This window comes from Engraulis encrasicolus, chromosome 11, assembly GCF_034702125.1.
Source record: "Engraulis encrasicolus isolate BLACKSEA-1 chromosome 11, IST_EnEncr_1.0, whole genome shotgun sequence".
NCBI lineage: Eukaryota > Metazoa > Chordata > Actinopteri > Clupeiformes > Engraulidae > Engraulis > Engraulis encrasicolus.
In genome coordinates, this window is record NC_085867.1 from 21,718,205 (window position 1) to 21,738,204 (window position 20,000).

General features: G+C 45.2%; 1 protein-coding gene across 3 annotated transcripts in view; it reads right to left on the reverse strand.

Annotated features, from left to right (window-relative positions):
* ass1 (argininosuccinate synthase 1) overlaps nt 1–20,000 on the reverse strand; it is a 51,913-nt gene that overhangs the window by 6,854 nt on the left and 25,059 nt on the right. For all 3 annotated transcript variants that reach the window (XM_063210211.1, XM_063210212.1, XM_063210213.1), the window contains exons 10-13: nt 14,577–14,661; nt 14,141–14,205; nt 3,357–3,488; nt 2,330–2,486 (exon numbers count right to left, since the gene is read on the reverse strand). In XM_063210211.1, the coding sequence (XP_063066281.1) occupies nt 2,330–2,486; nt 3,357–3,488; nt 14,141–14,205; nt 14,577–14,661 (439 nt within the window). The remainder of the gene's footprint in view (nt 1–2,329; nt 2,487–3,356; nt 3,489–14,140; nt 14,206–14,576; nt 14,662–20,000) is intronic.

A 20,000-nucleotide genomic window follows, 5' to 3' on the forward strand; every position in this document is an offset into this window, starting at 1 on the left:
ATCTTATTCTGATGTGGGTGCCATGTCAGGGTCAAAATGACTTTTGCAACTCGAATAGGGCCTACCAAGGAGACCAAAAGGGTGTAGCGATAATAATTATTACATAATTACATACTTATTATGCATAATATTGTAGTTACATAGGCCATTTCATCACAAAAGCATGAGAAAAGTATGTGTAGCAGAATATGACCAACAAAGATTGAAATACCATGACATGTTAGATACATAACAGAGGTAATAGCATAATCTTTGGTTACTTAGGCCTAAGTGTTTAATCCTGCCTTTAAAAAAAAGAAAATGCAAATGCCTGGACATGGCTGAATTATAATGCAAAATACCTTTAGTTTTAACGAATTACAAATGCAAATAAACTTAATTCATTAATGTCATTTTGGTGGCTACTATGGACTAGATGTTGTCTGTGTCTGTAGATAGATGGGTTCTAGGTTTCTCAGCTGTACAGTCAGTCTGAATAGAGCCTTGGATAGATCTAGCTCTAGGTCAGAATTTGTAGTGCCTGCCCTGTAAATATTTTGGCTACTCTCCTATTGGGCTATTCTCAGAAAAAAGACTGCCTTGCTTCATCATCAAGCTCAAGTTGTTCTGTCCATCACCTGGGAGTATTATTTTTAGCCTCCAATCAATGACTAGAATTCCACTGAAAACTAAAGCCCTTTAACAGATTGTTAAAAGCCATCAACAAGCCATTAGGCCTATGTGACATATTATTTAACGATCTCACAATCATCATGAAAACGGCAACTTGAGATGTAGACTAAAAACGTGCCAATGACAGGAATTATACACCCAACAACCAAACCTGTATTATACTACAGCTAGTGGGATGAAACTTGCTGCTGTCTGCATGCAGACTGCCATCTTGCTAGGCGCTATTTGAGTCACTTTTAAGTTGAACACAGCGCCAATGTCAATACTTTTGCATTGATTTTTCCATCGGAGATAATATCAGTTAATATGCAGGTGGTGTTTATTATAAGTAACCCGACTCCTCTTAGCTAAACATTAGCATAAAAGTTGGGTAGTTACCGCGCTAACAAAACTCAGCATGAGTGTGGCATCTGCAACATGCTGAAGTTGAAACTAAAGCTTTTTTTGTTAAATTCTAACTAATAACAATTATTCTCTTACTGTTGGTGTTCTCACAAGTAGTTGTAGACTGAAGCACATCTTCCTACAACCTCTTCCAACAACCCCAGAAAGTAATCTGGTGATTGATTCATGAATCACGCTATCCAGCCATTATTTTGAATGGAACTACTACCGTAGCATAATGCACAGGCAGTGGTTGACATTAGGAGATGAGACACAGATAAACGGTCCGCTCGACCGCTCCACACTCCGGGAGATGCTGTGACAGCTCTGTGTTAAGTTCTAAGTTGGGTTCAGAAATTATGAAAAGACACAGAGGTATCGAACGTCTGTGGAAAAAACAGAACCTTGTGTGTTGTGGAGAGCTAATTATTAGCACTGAGCAGAGAAGCTCTATCAACACTATGCTTATCGACATTCTGTAGGCTATGTCCAAACACACAATGTCCAGTTCCATTTATGTTTTTGACGACAACGGCATCACCAATCCATAGCATGCAGTTTAGTAATCTTAACACATATTTCTGCTCATAGAGCAATAAACGGTGCAAGGTGCCTTGCCATGTAGAGCGAGTTGTTGACACTGCTCTGTGACCGCGGCATGAGAACGGCGAGTCGGCGACTGCTCGTAGACCGCCGGCTCTGTGGTGATCCGACTCGAGCGAGATACTGAAGTAGCACGCTTTCCTAAGACCTGCCCCCTTCTTCTTCTGATTGGTTAACAATGTTAGTTTTAGTGAGCTCCTTTGCTACCATTGGCTGACAAACGCAGGAGGGATTACGGTTGTCTTTTTATTTATTTATTTACCGTCAATTTATTTCCGAGTATTTAAAAAACAAATTAACCCACGAGCAATCGCAAAAAGCCGGAAATCCGGTATATGCCGGAGAACTTTAATCCCTGTTATGTCATGGCAATGTTATGATGTAGTTAAGCATTTTCAGCAAGTGAATAGGGTCGCCGGCGACCCCTGCTGCAGTAAGAGGCTACGTGCTCCAGTCATCACGGCTGCATGCGAAATTTAAGGCACACAGCAAGCATATCTCCAGCCTTACCCCGCACACACACACAGGCAGTCACAGACGTCTCCGCACACAAGCCCAATATTTACCACACACTCACTCTCTGTTCACCTGACGAGCTCTTCGTTGTGAAGGCATTCACATCAATCCCACACACACAAGCACATTCATTACTTTTCCTCACTATGCTCACCTGACGAGCTCTTCGTTGTAGAGGGACTTGGGAGACTCTCGTCCCAGGATGTAGACCTGGCCCTTGAGCACAGACAGCTGCACCTTGCCCTCCACACTCTCCTGGGACTTGGCGATGCAGTGCCGCACAAACTCACACTCCGGACTGTACCAGAAGCCTGCTCAGCCACAAGGGAAGGCAAGTATTAACACACACACACACAGACACAGACACCAACACAGACACAGATACAGACGTACCTACACACCTCTTTCTGTATGTACCAAGTTGTAATGTTATGTAGCGCAGTGTTTCTCAACAGGGGTGCCGGGGCACCCTGGGGTGCTGCGGGCCCCCCTCAGGGGTGCCGCGGAAACGTGGCTGATAAATAAATTATGTAATATAATACATATTATATTTGTCTAAATTGATAAGTTAATGCTAGTCAGTGGAATCTTTCATCTGCCATTTACGCACAATAAAGTAAATATAGGTTGCCCCAGTCAGCTGTAACTTCGAACGTAGGTTGTGTGACGTCTCCAAATGTGTTACTTTTCTAAGCTTGTGTGGTATCGGATGCGATGCCATGTTACGGCTTGTTGGTTTGGGGTGCCTTGAAAGTTTTCATGAATTGAAAGGGTGCCACGCCTAAAAAAAAGATTGAGAACCACTGATGTAGCATACTGTTGTAGAAGAGCTCGGAGAACCAAATGCCAAGACCCTGCTTGTTGCAGATATTGCGTATAGTCTGTATCAGGCTTGTACGAAATTCCGAATGGAGAGAATTTCAATTCAAAATAATGCCATAATACGAACACTAGGTGGTGCCATTACCTTGAATTTCTTTGAATTTAATCTAAACCACCCATTGAAAGTACATAGAACACCACCACCTAGTGTTCGTATTATGGCATTACTTTGAATTGAAATTCTTTCCATTCGGAATTTCGTACAAGCCTGGTCTGTATGTAGTGTAGTCTGTATGTAGTCTAGTGTGTATAGAGTAGTGTAGCCTTGATGTACTGTTACGCAGTGTTATGTAGCGTACCGTTGTAGAGGAGCTCGGAGAAGCGGATGCCCAGGCCCTGCTTGATGCGGCGCACCTCCCTGTCCATGGTGAAGGTCTCGATGTCCAGGTGGGCATGGTACAGGATGGTGCCTCCTGGAGTCTCGTAAATACCTGCCACACGAGCACACACATACACACATACGCAGGTTGATGAACATGCATATATATATACAGTACTGTGATACAATATACAACAACATTCCTTACAATGGGTGTTTAGGGGTTCAATCTAAAGCACATGTGGGGTAGAAATAAAAAGTGTGATATTGTAAGCATGCACCTTCTATTTCCTAACATGCATCAGCTTAAATTCCAATCTACACTGGTCTTGTGTACATCCCAAGACTCCAGCTTTCCTTTCGTGTAACTTCCTGTCTTCTCCTGTTCCTCCTCTTCCCTTCCTAACCTAACTTCATCATCCACTTCCTCCTTCCCCTCCTTGCTTACATTCTCGTCTCCATTCTAATCTCTTGCTTTCTTCACCTCTTTCTTCCTGTCTTGAAGCTGACAGAAACATTAAAGGGATACCGTGCTATTTTTGTAAACAAGCTAATTTTACACTTTCCAGACGTTGTCTTTCTCCAGTGATGTTACTTTCTCCGGTGATGATACTGCAAGCTGGACCCATAGGATTTAATGAGATATGCTAGCTTGGAGGTAGAATTTGCATTGCCAGACTCACAAAGAAAGAGAAATTTCAAATATTTTACCCAAGGGGAGGTGTAAAATGAGTTTACTTCCAGAAATAGTACGGCATCGCTTTAAGTGTGTGCCGCGCGGCAGAGGCTGTCTTTGGTTCCCAGTCCTTTCTCCTCTCCTCTCCTCTCCTCTCCTCTCCTCTCCTCTCCTCTCCTCTCCTCTCCTCTCCTCTCCTCTCCCTCTGCCATTGACTCCCCCTCCCCCACCATCTTTTTTATAATCTTCATCCTCCCATCCTCCTCCTCTTCCTTCTGTGTTGGACCTGACAGTCGCGTTAGTGTGCTCCTTGCGGTGTTCAGTGTTCTCTCGTCTCCGCTCCGCTCCGCTCTGCTCTGTCTGTGCCATCGCTGGCTAAATAACAGGGTAGCGTCCGTCAGCGGGCCATGAGCGAGGCCGGGGCGCCGTACCCCACAATTTACCCCCCGCACGCCACCCAGTGCAGACACCAGCAAATGGAGCTGTCACTCAGCAGATGAGCGAGACAGAAGAGAGAAGAGGTGGGGACAGGGGACAGAGGGCGAGAGAGAGAGAGAGAGAGAGAGAGAGAGAGAGAGAGAGAGAGAGAGAGAGAGAGAGAGAGAGAGAGAAAGAAAGAAGAGATCAATAAGACAGAGGAGGAAGGCAAAGAAAGACAGGAGAGAAAGAAAGAGAAAGAAAGACAGGGGCAGAGAGCGTCAGACACAGACAGAGTGGCAGTACTATAAAGGCTGCTTCCGTTGCCTCAACACTTTGCATGCACAGACGCACACACACACACACATACAAACACACGCACAACTGGCCATACGCACAACCAGGCAACCCACAGAACCGATGGTTCAATTCCTGAAAGGATGCAATTTGACACGCTTAAGCCCGACTTAACTTCAGGTGGCTTTAGGGAATGAGTAGGTGATTGGTGGAGGTGATGATTGGCTGGTGGGGGGTGTTAATGGGTCTTAAGATAGGGGTTAAAGAGACAGATTGGGCCAGTTCCAGTTCCGTTATGAAGATCTGATAAAGCGTCAATTCAAGCCGGGCTGAGCCAAGCCTGCCCTCAAACTCTTTCTGCTGAAGTAAAGAGCTGAGCTTGGATTAAAGGCACAAGGCTTAATCTTTTAAACAGTGCCCAGTGTCCAGGGGCTAGAACTGGTTCTGCTGTGGACTGTTGTGCAGAGGTGTACAAAGTAGAAGTAAAAGAAATGTAAGTCTCACTCATTAGGTACAGCCGGGGTAACAACCAGTGTAAAATATTATTTGACTAGTATTGTACTAACATCATGAATTTACGACCACTACTACTTTATACACCTCTGCTGTTGTGGGGTTGAGGGGGTGGGTCAAAGGGTCCAGTGTCCAGAAGCAAGTTATGCTGATGTGTCAGCATTGAGTGGTTGAAAGGCTAAGGCCCTGTGTCCAGAGGCTAGCCATAATGGTGGTGGTGGGGGTGGTCGTGGGGGAGGTTGAAGGTCTTCAGGCCCAGGTTTAAGCACTGTTGCAGCGGGGAGAGCGAGTGCGGAGGGTCCCCTGTGGGCGTGTGGAGGAGCTCTGACGTACAGGTAAACAAGACAGGTAAAAGGTGGATGGCTTTACAGGGCTCTGGCTAAGCCTGCTTGGCATTCCTTAATGCTGCCGCAGCGGAAATCACCCACTGAAGAAGTGAGGAATTAACCACAAGCTCTGAAATGTCTTAACACCTCAAAGCATTTCGACACACTTTCATGTGCCTGGGCTTACACACACATAGACACACAGACACAGACACAGACACAGACACAGACACAGACACACACACACACCTCTCAGAAGTTGAGTCGGCGCGGCAAACGAACAAAAACGTGTCAAAAGGATATTGTTTGAAGATAACAAAAACACTTCACCAAGGGGGTGGAGAGAGAGAGAAAGAGAGATGTATTAGTCAATCTGTTTTCCTTTTGCCTGTCAAAACACTTCATTCAGTCAGTCAGTCAATCAGACAGTCAGTCCGACTCCTAACACTGAATAATGGTGACAGTTATCTCAACAGGAACTAATATACCAATCCAATTATTATTTTCCTGCTGCGGTGTAGAAGTCCATGACTGTAGTGTGTTTGTGTGATGTTTGTATTTATTGTATGTACTATGTAAGTACAGTCAATGGCTGTGATATTTATGTGTGTTGATGTTTGAATTTATTTGTATCCATAGCAGTGGAAAATATTTGTGTGTATGTGCATGCAGGGCTGTGCAATATATCAAATTTATATCACGATATCAATATTGCTGTAAAACTATCAAATTTCATAATATCGAGTTGATTTTTTTTGTCATTTGTCTATACTGCCAAAAGGAAGGTTATGCTATGCGCAATACATTCCTCTCCACTTGAGCCACTACGAGCACAGAGCAGACTTGCTACCTAACACTCATGGGTACACCCATGAACACCACTGTGTATATGGCTCTGCACTCACGCTGCTGAAGGAAGGGAAGATTGTAAATTGTTTGGCACAATTGTTTTTCTTTAAAAAAAATTTGATATCAATATTGACTGATATAATCGTGATTATTGATTTTTCCTATAATCGAGCAGCCCTTGTCTCGTTCCTGCCATACCACCACCCTGCAATACAGTGAAGAGAGACAGCTAAGTGGCGTGTAAAGTAGAGGACAGGAGCCCCCTACAGGCCAGTGTTAGTACAGCAGAGCCAGAGACACAGCGCCAAAGTACATTAAGTCAAGTCAGGTCAGTACACGGGACTGGTCTGGTGAACTTAGTCAGATGGTGCCGGAACAACCAGCTGCACCTGAACGCCACTAAAACCAAGAAGATGGTGGTTGACTTCAGAAGGACCACCCTCCCACTGGTGCCGGTCTCTATCGAGGCAGCGACACTGGAGACTGCACCTACAAGTACCTTGGGGTACATGAGGACAATAAACTGCTGCTAATTCAGAAAGAAAGCCCAGAGCAGACTCTACTTCCTCAGGTAGCAGAGATCCTTCCCCAGGAAGCTGAGATCCTGAGATCCTGTGTTCTGTTGGGGTGGTAGCATTAGAAAGAGGGATGCTGGATGCCTAGACAGGCAAGTGAGGAAAGCAGAGACAGCTGAGAAGAGGACCCTTACCAGACTGGACTCCATACTTGACAATGACAGTCACCCCCTGCACTTGGTTTTTGCCAACCAGAGGAGCCAGCTCAGTTACAGACTCAGTGTTCACTATCCTCGATGTGAAATTTCATCAGTTAGGAGCATTTCTGGGCAACCTAGAACAACCTGCAGACTCAAGAAACAATGTTATCTTTGTGGACTTCGAGAAAAATGTAGCGAAGCGAGAAAGTGATGCAAAAAATAGTCTGCACTCTGCACTCAGAAAGGCATTGTATTGGCCCCAATTAAGTTGGTGTGCATAGCATTGCACAAACTTTGCACTGGGGGCAATTGCCTTCACTTTGGCCTTCAAGCCATTGAGAACTGAGGCCATTACAGCAGCCCCATCATAAGTCTGTGCCACAAGATTCTCCTTGAAATTGTACCCCTGCATATTTTGGACGAGAACATCAAAAGCTAAATCTGTGTCACGCTCCTCAGAAACATCAAAGAAGCCAATGAAGCGCTCCTGTATTTTACTGATACCGACAACATATCGCAAAATATCATACTGGCCAACAGTACACACAGCACTCCCAATTAGCCAGTTAACTTTACTATACCTGTTACTTTTCCCAACTGTTTGCACTAAATCGATCTGGGATGTTGGTCTGCCCTAACCTGGGAACTCCCATACTGCCTTTAGTTCTACACAATCGTTTCGATCTGACAGACAGATCACACTTTTGATTCGGTCTGGACGTAACCAGGCAAGGTCTGCCCTGGATTTTAATTCGAAGCTTATCCTTATAATTAAGATTATCAAATGAATGGCTTTGCCAAAATCGAGTCGACAATGTTACGTCAACAATAATATAGTGAAATCAATCACATCTCTCTCTCTCTCTTTCTCTCTCTGTCAGTTCCCTTATTTTTTCCCTTTTCCATGTTTTCCTTCCACCATCATTCTTCATCTTCCCTAGGACCCTCTCTACAACTCTTTCTTGCTCTGTCTTTCCCTCTCTGCCAGGAGTATGCCAATGTATTAATTATGTAAAAGGCAATAGCATGAAGCTTAGGGGCCCGAATACCAGCCTGTCAACATATTCTGGCTACAAGAATGCCCGAAGACAGGTCAATATATTGCCCCTTGTGCGATCATGATTAAATCGTCACGATTGCCGCGCCCAAAAAACACGATTTTCCCGCCGTTGACCCCCCCACTTCGCTACCCCAATCCACGCCCTCCGTTCTTTCTCTGTTGTGGTTCTGTGTTGCTCTCCTCGCTCTCTCTTCTTCCTTTCTGCCCCTCTCCCCCCGTTTCTTTCTTTTCGTTCTTGTGAAGCCGTCCGCAGCTCTGACACACCAGGTCACACTGCTGTCACATTCAGAGGGACAAGACAAGACAGGAGAGCAGAGGAGAGGAGAGGGGAGGAGAGTGGAGCAGAGGAGAGGAAAGGAGAGAAGAGGAGAGGAGAGGAGGGGGGGGGGGAGACAGCATGGAAGAATGAGAATGAAAAAAGAAAGACTGGAGGGAGGGAGGCTCTGTATTCTAAGCGGCAAGAGGAAGATCAAAACAAGTGACAGAAGAAAGCGGAAAAAGGAACACATCCACGCACCAAATTTTTTTTTTCAATTTGTTGCTGCCAGTCAGGCACGTTGACAGAGCTGCCCTTCGGCCAAGTCAATTTGTCAATCAGGGGGGCGTTATAGGTGTGTGTGTGTGTGTTAGGGGTGGTACGGTTCACAAATGTCACGGTTCGGTCCATATCACGGTTTCAAGGTCACGGTTTTCGGTTTTGTACGGTTCTGTTTTTTTTTTTTTTTTTTTAAATAAAATGTATTATATAAAAATTAGAATGAAAATGTAAGCTTATCATGGGTATGTTGAATTTGACTTAATTTAACCCAACTGAAAGAGGAAAGATATCAATGATTTTAACATGCTTCCATTTATTTCACAAAAAGGGAGAACTAAGTCCTAACTTTTAAGTTGACAAATATTCAAATATTACATGCTATAACACATTTGACGTGTAAAAATAAAACAGCTACACTCCTGTAGGCAATGGGACCATTAGGTCAGTGCAGTATGACTATTTTGGTTAATGACACACTGAGAAAGAATTGGACTTTTATTTTGATACCGCTTCCTGCGAGTTTTTGCGCTTATGAATCAGTTGCTTCCTATAATGAAACTGCCGGCCTTGAGAAGCATAGAAGTAAAATCAGAAGTCAAATTCAATTTTAAGTGAACAACTGATAGGGTTATGTTATGTTAAAATGTGAAAGTTAAGGTAACAAATAATTTTAAAAGATCGTTTTTTTTAGAAGTGTATGCACAAGAATGTTTCACAAAACTCCTGTGAAGCTGAGCCTTTTAAAACAGTCAAATTTTATTTTTGTTATAGTGTTAAACATCAATGTTAACTAGGCAACAGCACAAAGTCCCCTTCCGTCCATCAGAGTCTAACTGGCTACATATAATTAGGCCTACAGTTGATTGCAGTTAAGGGACTGTACGTTATTTACCGGGGGGGGAGGGCTGGCGCGCTGGAAGTCCGGTCCAAAAAAAAAATCATGGCCCTCCCCCACCACCTCAAATTTTTCCCCATGGCCCTCCCCCCACTTCAATTTTGTTTTCCCATGGCCCTCCCCCTACAGGTACAAAAATGTAAATGCTAAATATCATTTTTGGTGCTCTTGTGTGAGAAGACCTTGCGCCATTTAACCCCGACGCAGGGCGCCCTCCAGCTCTGTTTCGCTATCCTTGTCGACTTAAACATTTGGTCATGTCAGTGCATGGCAATTGTCACAGAGAGATGTGCACGAACAGTGTAGCCTATTAACTGTTCTGTTCAACTTTGGACCGAGAGATTCGAGGCGGCTGCTCAACTGCGGAATCTCGAAGTGAACCCCCCACCCTCTCTTCTCTCTCGCTCTGCCCGCATGATTGACAACCTATAGCCTACTCTAGGTTGACCAAGCTGCGTGAGCGGTCTCACCTGCAGGATGACTCGAGTTGGTGGGATTACAGTAGCCTAGCTCTAGCCTAGACTATTTCAAAACGTGTTTTTATTTTCCCAAAAGTAAACATTCTTGTGGACACCGATGAACAATTAAACAAACCGCTGCATTTTTAGGGTGGCGCGCTCCACTTTGACAGCTGATAATGCCGGTTCGAAGAAAATAGACTACATTTCACTTCGAGATTCCGAAGTTGAGCAGCCGCCTCGAAGCTCTGTCCAAAGTTAGTAGGCTTGTTCGTGCACATCTCTCTGTGCCTTGCGATGCACTGACACATCACCAAATGTTCAACGGACATGCCAAGTGCCGTCACGGTGGTATTAGGCTCTGGTTAGGTAGGCTATTAGTCAAGTAGGTTTTATTGTCAATTTCTTTACATGCACTGGTCATACAAAGAGTTTGAAATTACATTTCTTGCTTTCCCATACAGACATACAGTATCTAGGTAAGGACATAGACAGTATAGACATAGACAGTACTTATACATGGACTTAAGACAGTATGGACATAGACAGTGCTCATACAGACATTTAAAGTGCAAGACTGGACAACAGAAGACTTGTAGAGGACATACATTAAAGAGGTATTGTTGTGCTTTTGTGCTTTTCCTAAAAAAGTCCTTTATAGCGTTCTGACATGGTAATAGTAGCATTTGAAGAAAAATAAATATTAAAAAGGTCTGTCAAGTACACCAGCAGCAGTGTGTGTGTGTGTGTGTGTGTGTGTGTGTGTGTGTGTGTGTGTGTGTGTGTGTGTGTGTGTGTGTGTGTGTGTGTGTATGTGTGTGTATGTGTTTAGTGCAGGTAGAAGGTGCGGTGTGCGTCTGTGTGTGTGTTCGTGTGTGTGTGTGTGTGTGTGTGTGTGTGTGTGTGTGTGTGTGTGTGTGTGTGTGTGTGTGTGTATGTTTGAGTTTAGTGCAGAAAGTGCAGTGTGCTTGTGTGTGTGTGTGTGTGTGTGTGTGTGTGTGTGTGTGTGTGTGTGTGTGTGTGTGTGTGTGTGTGTGTGTGTGTGTGCATGTTTTGAGTTAGTGCAGGTTGAAAGTTCAGTCACAAGTATAGTAGTGCAGGTGGAATGTTCAGTCGCAGATATGGTGGTGGCTATGTGGAACTGTGCCTAAACTAAAACTAATTCCTAAACAACCTGTCAGTGAAAATGTGTGCACCAACCTAACAACATGCCAAATTATGCCTTTACCAACATATTTCTAAACTTAACCTGTCAGTGAATAATTGTATTTTGTAACAGCATGGCACTTCTGCATAACTGATCTTAATCCATAGGCTACAGAAGACGTTACTGGCGCGAAATCTGACATAAACCACTCAAACCAGATGTTGATCCAGGACCTTTGCGATGTCGTTCCAGCAGTAGCCTAACCCGAGGAAATCGCGGTCACCGTTATGGCACAAGGTCTTTTCCACACAAAAGCACCAAAAATAATATTTAGCCTAGGCTAACGCATACTCGGTATGCCTACTACACGCATCCCTAGGTATGCCGAGGGATGCTTACAGATACACGCGTCAGTGCTAAAGTAGGCCTATGCACCCGGGACCTCGCAAAGCGATGTGTTTCAGAGAAGTATTGCATTTTTTATTATTATTTAAAAAATAATAATAATAATTTAAAAAATCGTTTTTTTTTCCCATAGCCCTCCCCCTAACTTCGATTTTTTTTGCCATGGCCCTCCCCCCACCTCATTTTTTTTCATCATGGCCCTCCCCCCCCTACACACCAGCCCTCCCCCCCGGTAAATTACGAACAGTCCCTAAGGACAGCGCAGTGAATCTGATGGATATGTTCAATTATCTCGCATTTTGCCGTCCGGAATCCCCATTCAATGCCACGTGGATATAGCCTACACTAGGCTACTGTAACGTAAACATAGTCTACTTTGTTCTGCTAATCTGTCATTGTTTGTAAATTCATGTTCATTTAATTTAAAATGGTCAGCATAAAGGCTGGGAACAGTCACTTGCGCTAACGTGAAGAGAGAGGGGGGAGACGGTGACGCTGCTGACCGACCTGCACTTGCTTGTAGGCTACTGTAGCCTAGTCAGCTGGCGCATGCTGTTACATTATGCATTTCAGTTGGCTGATAGAAATCAGTCTTTCCACACTCAATATCCTACGTAGTCTTTGTGTTTTATGCTTGTAAAGGTAGTAGGATTTTATTAATAGCGTCGTCCGCCGGTGGTCACTCAATTTTTTTTATTTTTTTTGAAACCGTGGGCACCGTGCGGTTGCCCACTACCCCGTTCCGTGACATGCAAACCGTACGGTCTCGGTTTGCAACGCAAACCGTACCATGCCTAGTGTGTGTGTGTGTGTGTGTGTGTGTGTGTGTGTGTGTGTGTGTGTGTGTGTGTGTGTGTGTGCGTGCGTGCGTACACGCGTTATTGAGTTATTGTTTGACAGTGTGTGATGGTGACAGTGATTGTAGGGGTCATACAGTCAGGGCACAGGCAACAGGAGACCAACAGTTACTCTTGTACGCTTGCACTGTATGTGCGCACTTGTGTTGGTATGTGCATGCATGTGGCTGTGTGTGCAATTTGCACACGCACAGTGCACAGTAAGAGAAAGAAAAAAGAGAAAAGAGAAGGAAGACAGCCAGTGTGTGTGTGGCATAAATAAAGTCATTGTGCTCTGCTGTCGAGTTTGCGGGTAAAAAAGGTGTTTGTGCTTCACTGAAGTGGGCATCCAGCGCACACCACGCTGTTATTGTGCTCGTATCAAAGGCAGGTGATGCAGAGAGTGACAGGCAGACTGACACATCACAGGTCCTCTGAAGCCCCCCCAACACACACACACACACACACACACACACACACACACACACACACACACACACACACACACACACACACACACACACACACACACACAGACACACACACAGACACACACACAGACACACACACACACACACACAGACACACGCACGCACACAGGTCAACACAACAACAAGACCCAGGAAATGAATGTGCTTGTGTGTTTATTTGCGGGTGGGTGAATGTGTGGAGGGAGGGCATGCTCGTGTGTTTGGAAAGGAAAGTTCTCTAAAGAAGAGATGGGCAGACATGATAATACGCTCTGCATGTTGCAGCTCAGAAATAGGGACCTCAAAAATAAACCTTGTCTCCCCCCCCCCCCTATTCACACAAGGCGCCAGTGGTACTGTGGGCTTTGTGGGGTGTCTTAACCTTTTGCTCCTCCTGCTTTTCTTCCCTCAGCACACGGTTACATTCTGCAAACATGTCACTTCTGCATGAACTGGTGTTTGAATAGAAGAATGCGTAATGTTTAGCGAGGCCCTAGACCGTACGCCCACATAAGTGGTGTGTATGTGTGTGACATTTATGAATGGCACACGGTTCATAGCACTGTCTTGCACAATGCAAAATGCAGGCTAATCAGCATGCATGCAATGAAATATGTTGAAGTTAAAACTGAAACAGATTAATTGGACATGTTTGTAAGGAAATGCATTCCAGGGCTGCATCATTAATTGCTTGTGGTTACTACAGTGCATTAACAAGTGTGAGGGAGTTTTCATTTCAACATTAACATGATCGCTTTCTGGAGGGACTGGGGGCCGGGGGATGTTTGTGTGTGTGTGTGTGTGTGTGTGTGTGTGTGTGTGTGTGTGTGTGTGTGTGTGTGTGTGTGTGTGTGTGTGTGTGTGTGTGTGTGTGTGTGTGTGTGTACTTGTATATACCCGTTTGTGTTTGTATGTCCATACTTATTTCTGTGGCTGTGGTGTGTGTGCACATGTTTGTGTGGTGTTTGTGTTTGTGTGGTGTGATGTGGTGGTGTGTGTGTGTGTGTGTGTGGTGTGTGCACACGCCTGTATTTGTGTGGTGTGTGTGTGTGTTTGGTGTGTGTGTGTGTGTGTGTGTGTGTGTGTGTGTGTGTGTGTGTGTGTGTGTGTGTGTGTGTGTGTGTGTGTGTGTGTAGTGTCATATCAGTGTTGTTGAACGTACCTCTTGACTTCATTCCAATGAAGCGGTTCTCCACAATATCGATGCGGCCCACACCGTGCTTCCCCCTGACCAACAGCAAGGAGGGACACACTTAGAAGCTGTTAACACGTAGATATTATTGAACACGTAGATATTATTGAAAATGCAACGGTTTTGGCCCCTGGTTCACACATATTAGAATGTGTATTAGAATGCGCATTTCAAATCTCTGATTTTAAAAACATCCCCTTAAGGGGGCTAAAATGCATCTGTCACAATGGAGTGTCAACAGTAGATCTTGAAAATGTTTCGACTACTCAGCTTCTCTGTCGGACTTCCGCAGCTCTAATTCAAGCTACAAAAAAGAAGTTCAGTTGCCTACAACTTTTTTTCACATCAAACAACAATCCAACATCATCACTGGACCATGATATGGATCCCCAATATGTATGTGTACCCAATCTCATTGAGGTAATTGAAGATCTCGAGGGGTGTGTCCTTGGATTTGCCGTCTTTCAGATTGGACACCTTCACAGGCACACCTGAGAGAGAGAGAGAGAGAGAGAGAGAGAGAGAGAGAGAGAGAGAGAGAGAGAGAGAGAGAGACAGAGACAGAGACAGAGAGTTAGAGAGTGTGAGATTAGGGCTTCAAATCTCTCTCCACTGATGTTTGCCAGGTAGAGATGAACATTTCATGGCACCCCAAACTGTCCAGCACAAATCCCTAAATGCCTCAACTCTCGCTGGTCAAACAGAAAACTTGATGAAGACACTACACTCGTTCAGGAGCAAACAACACACATCCACATCGCAGCCATTAGGTGTGCAATAAAATTGTCATGACAATATATCGTACAGGTTTTTTGCCATTACCCAGCCTTGTCAGTAGAAGGAAATCCACACATTTACTCCCATTGAGGAGGGAAAACATATTACCAGCAGGGCAGACAAACTATTTGTGGTTGTAAATGAACACTGTTAATGAGTCCAAAGGCAGCATTACATTGTAACTGTACAGCATTCTGGCATTCAATTACTATCCAGCATAGAAAAAAGCAAAACATATTGTATTGCACATCACATGTTTCACGATGTGTATCGTATCGTCGTGACCCCTGCATTGGGATACATATTGTATCGTGAGGTCTTTTTATAATACAGAGCCCTAGCAGCCATCAACTCCAAAAACTCACGACTATCACTACAACTAGAAACAAAACTGTGCATGAAATCTGCATGTCAGTATGAACTGTGCAATACAAACACTGTGCAATAAATATGTATTGCTGTCATTATACAGTAATTATGAAAAGATTGCTGTGTGGACAATTAAAGAAAGCCAGATGCCTACATTACGATGCATTTCAATAGAGCTATATACACTCTACATAGGGACCAGCAGAGCATAAACGTGGAGGCCGCCAGTGGGTGTGTGAATGGCTCCGCTGTACAATGGCACTATAGACTTACTACACAACAGCCAATAGAACATCCCGCTTCCAGAGGCTGCAGCGCCTGCATTCTATTGGAGTTCATAGAACATGAATAGAAAAAGACTGAAGAGAGAGAGAAGGAACGGAGCGGAGAGAAAACACTGAGACCAGAAAGAAAGCAAGAAAGGAAGAAAGCAAAGCAAGAAAGAAAGAGAGAGAGAGAGAGAGAGAGAGAGAGAAAAGAAAGTGAGAGAGAGAGAGGGAGAAGGAGAGAAAGAGAGAGAGAAAGAGAGAAAGACACAGAGGAAGAACTGAGAGGGTAGGCAGACAATGGCTGAATGGGCTGGGAGGAGAGCAGCTCTGAGAGAGAGAGAGAGAGAGAGAGAGAGAGAGAGAGAGAGAGAGAGAGAACTGAATGGGCTGAGAAATGCACAGCTTAGAGTTGCGAGGGAGAGAGAGAGAGAGAGAGAGAGAGAGAGAGAGAGAGAGAGAGAGAGAGAGAGAGAGAGAGAGAGAGAGAGAGAGAGAGAGCGAGAGAGAGAGAGATGGCTGAATGCAGCTCAGTGCAGTGATGCTTAGAGGCCTGTTGAGTGTGAAGGCTGTGAAATCATGGGCAGGACCTCTTACTAATACCATTACACACTCCACTATTGCTACTGCAGCACTGGGCAAACTGGGCAGTGTGTGTGTGTGTGTGTGAGTGTGAGTGTGTGTGTGTGTGTGTGTGTGTGTGTGTGTGTGTGTGTGTGTGTGTGTGTGTGTGTGTGTGTGTGTGTGTGTGTGTGTGTTCTTATGTTAAAAAAATAAAAAAATAAAAAGAGAAATGAATCTGAATGCTGAATTCATTCCAAAGCATCTCCGGTCCAAGTATTACTAATGCTGGAGGAGTAAAGACTGGCAGAGAACGATCTTAATCTTAGAAACACCTGTGTCTGCAGCCAACTTTCCACACACACACACACACACACACACACACACACACACACACACACACACACACACACACACACACACACACACACACACGCACACGCGCTCACACGCACATGCACGCAGACACGCACACACACACACACAGATGCATGGACACACTTAGGTGCGTGTATACACTTAGGTGCGTATATACACACATATGCAATCTCTTACGCACACGCACGCACACACGCACACACACAAAAACACAGAAACACTTAACACACACACAAACACAGAAACACACACAGAGAAACACACACACACACACACACACACGCACTCTCTCTCTCACCCGCCGTTTCCCGCCAACCCTCCCCTCCCAGGCCCTGAGCAAAATCCCATAAATAAATCAGTGTCAATAGGCAGCGTATTCAACACGGAGCCCAATACCCCATCACAGGAGAGGAGGAGTAGCCCGGTGGGAAAGGAACCAGGCGATGGACGGCACCAGTCCTGAGCAACCTGGAGGAGTGTTGGAGGGGGTGGAGTGGGAATGGGCCCACGAGAGTGACACCACGCCTGGGGAGCGTGTAGGAGGGGTAGGTCTGTGTGGATGTGGGCTTGGGAGACTGACACCAGGACAGGACAGTGTAGGAGGGGTGAGGTGGGTAAGGACCCACAGAAGAATGAGATTTGGGGGGCGTGGGGAGGAGAGGAATGAGGATTGGGCTGGGAATAGGTCTAGGAGACCATTCAGGGGCAGGGTGGAAGGATGAGGGAGATGCAGTGGGAATCGGGCCGAGGAGAGATTGACATCATGTCTGGACAGGGTGGAGGAGGGATGGGGATGGGGATGGGTGGTGGGACTAGGGAGTGAGGTGGGAACAAAGATTTTCAATATGGTAACAGAGACAAAATGTTCAGCGCGTCTCCATTGGAACAGTCTTGAATCTTGAAAGTGGGATCGATTTCGGTCTGTCATTCTGGACACTCGCTAGTGTCCTAAAGGCACATGGGCAGCTCAAAGACCTGCAGCTTAGAATCTTTTTTTAAAAATATATTTTTGCCTTTATTTTGTTACAGGACAGTGAAAACATGACAGGAAGCGAATGGGGAGAGAGACGGGTAAGGGTCATCAAAGGACCCGGGTCGGGAATCAAACCCGGGTCAGCCGCATAGCAGACGAGTGCCCTACCGTTAGTACCACGGTAGGGCCTGCAGCTTAGAATCTTATGTCATATCGAGTCAGTTAGAAACTCCTTCTGACCATCTCCTTTCTTATCAGTTGTCTCGGATGGGGTAGGAATGGCCTCGTGGGATAGGAATGGCCTAAGGAGGCTGAGAGCCCGCCTGGACTTCCACAGTGATGGGCAGACGGGAGAGGGAATGGGCCTAGGACAGAGACAACAGCTCTTCATCTCTCAGGCTCTACCTTTCCATCCCTTGACCTTTCTCACTTCTCATCTCTTCCATCTCTGCATGTCTCCTCCTCAAATTCTCTCTCTCTCTCTCTCTCTCTCTCTCTCTCTCTCTCTCTCTCTCTCTCTCTCTCTCTCTCTCTCTCCAGAGTGATCACTGGTTGCTGATGTGGGTTCAGCAGTGCTCAATCTCTCTCACGCTCTCTCTCTCCCTCCATCTCTCTCTCTCTCTCTCTCTCCCTCCATCTCTCTCTCTCTCTCTCCTGAGTGATCTGTGGTTTCTGATGTGAGTTCAGCGGTGCAGACAATGCAGACAATGGTGGAGCAGACACACTTGTTGGAAAAATTACTCCAGTACATTTTTGCTCTCTTTTTTTCCACTCCCCCTCATCCCTTTTTCTCAGTGAAGGAACAGATAATAGGGGGGGGTTATGGGAGGTGTGTAAGAGTATGTGTGTGTGGGAGACGGAACAAGTGTGAGAGAATTTGTGTGAAAGACCCCGTGAGTGTGAGAGAATGGGAGCCGGGTGACAAGAGGAAAAAGATTTTACTTGCATAGTTAAAATTCTTTTTTTTCTTCTTCTCTAAAAGAGCTGCAGCTATGCCTGGCTTTGAAAGAGGTCTGAGAAAAACCCGGCACAGCAAAAAAGAGGCGACAGGAATGAATGAAAAAAAGAAGGAAAAGACAGAAAAGAAAGGAAAAGAAAAGAAAAAGAAGAAAAAGAAATAAAACATCCAAGTGCAGGTCTTTTGCAGGAGGGGACGGTAAAGAGATGAGGGGGGGGGTTCTGGAAAGGGAGGAGGGGGTGTATATCTTTTGTATGCACCACTAAACCAGCTTTTCTCCTTCCCTCTTAAATGGGCCGGGGGGGTCAGGGTGGGATGGGGGTCCGCGGTGGCCACTAAAATATCTATGAATACTGATGACAAATTGTGCGCCAATCCAGCGTGGCCTTCTTAAGGCGCACAATGCCACGGCTGTTACATACAATCACATTACCAGTTCATTGGGGTGTCCATTGAGAGGGTTTAACACTCATGCATACGCTCACTCGGACCGGTTTGTCATGAAAATGCCACTTTGTTGGGGGGTTAAAGGGGCATCCTGGGGGGGTTGAGGGGATAGGGTGGAGTGGGGTGGGTGCGGGGGTTTACCAGGATGTTTAAGAAATCTCAACACTTCCCGCTTCCAGGCCTGCCCCCCCCACCAAACCGCCATCCATCCACCCACCCACCTACCACTCCTGCCTCCATGCCCTGCTCTCTTTAGGGGATTTGGCTCTCAATTTTCATTCTCTTTCTTTCTTTATCGATTCATTTTTTCTTTTCTCTTTTCTTTTCTGTCCTTTGCTTCTCTCTCTCTCTCTCTCTCTCTCTCTCTCTTGCAGTATGCAAACACACATACTCTCACAGACAGAGACTCACAAGTTACAACAGTTAATGCTTGGTGAGGAGGAAGGGAAACACACTCTTCTTGTTTTGATGATTTTAACATCTATTTAAAGGACAAGTTTACAGAGTTTGAAGGTTCCTGGCGTGTAACTTAAAGGGGTATGCCACTATTGTGGGGCTTACTACAGTTAAAATCGTTGGCTGGGGTTTATAAAGGTAGTAAAGTGTCTTATTTTGCATGTTAAGAAATGCCTTGATTTAAGACAAGTTAAAAGAAGGAATATGTCGCTAAGCTAGTGAAAGTCAATGGATCCGTGTAGCATTGTAGCATGCTACACGGATCCATTGACTTGCACTATCTTAGCGACATATTCCCTCTTTTAACTTGTCTTAAAGCAAGACAACGCTTAACATGAAAAGTAAGATACTTTACCACCTATATAAACCCTGGCCAACGATTTAAACTGTATTAAGCCCCAAAATAGTGGCATACCCCTTTAATGGAGCTACATATTTATGCATGTATGATGTATTGTATGGATTCATGAGAGTATATGTTCTTGTCTGCTTGTGTGCCCACAGAGCCTGATGCTTTAAGGAGGGCTGCTGCTGTCTGGACCAGACATTATTCCACTGCACTCTAGAACTGGGTCGGTTTGTGCGTATGTCTGTGTTTACAAACACGTTTCTGACCGTGTGTGTGTGTGTGTGTGTGTGTGTGTG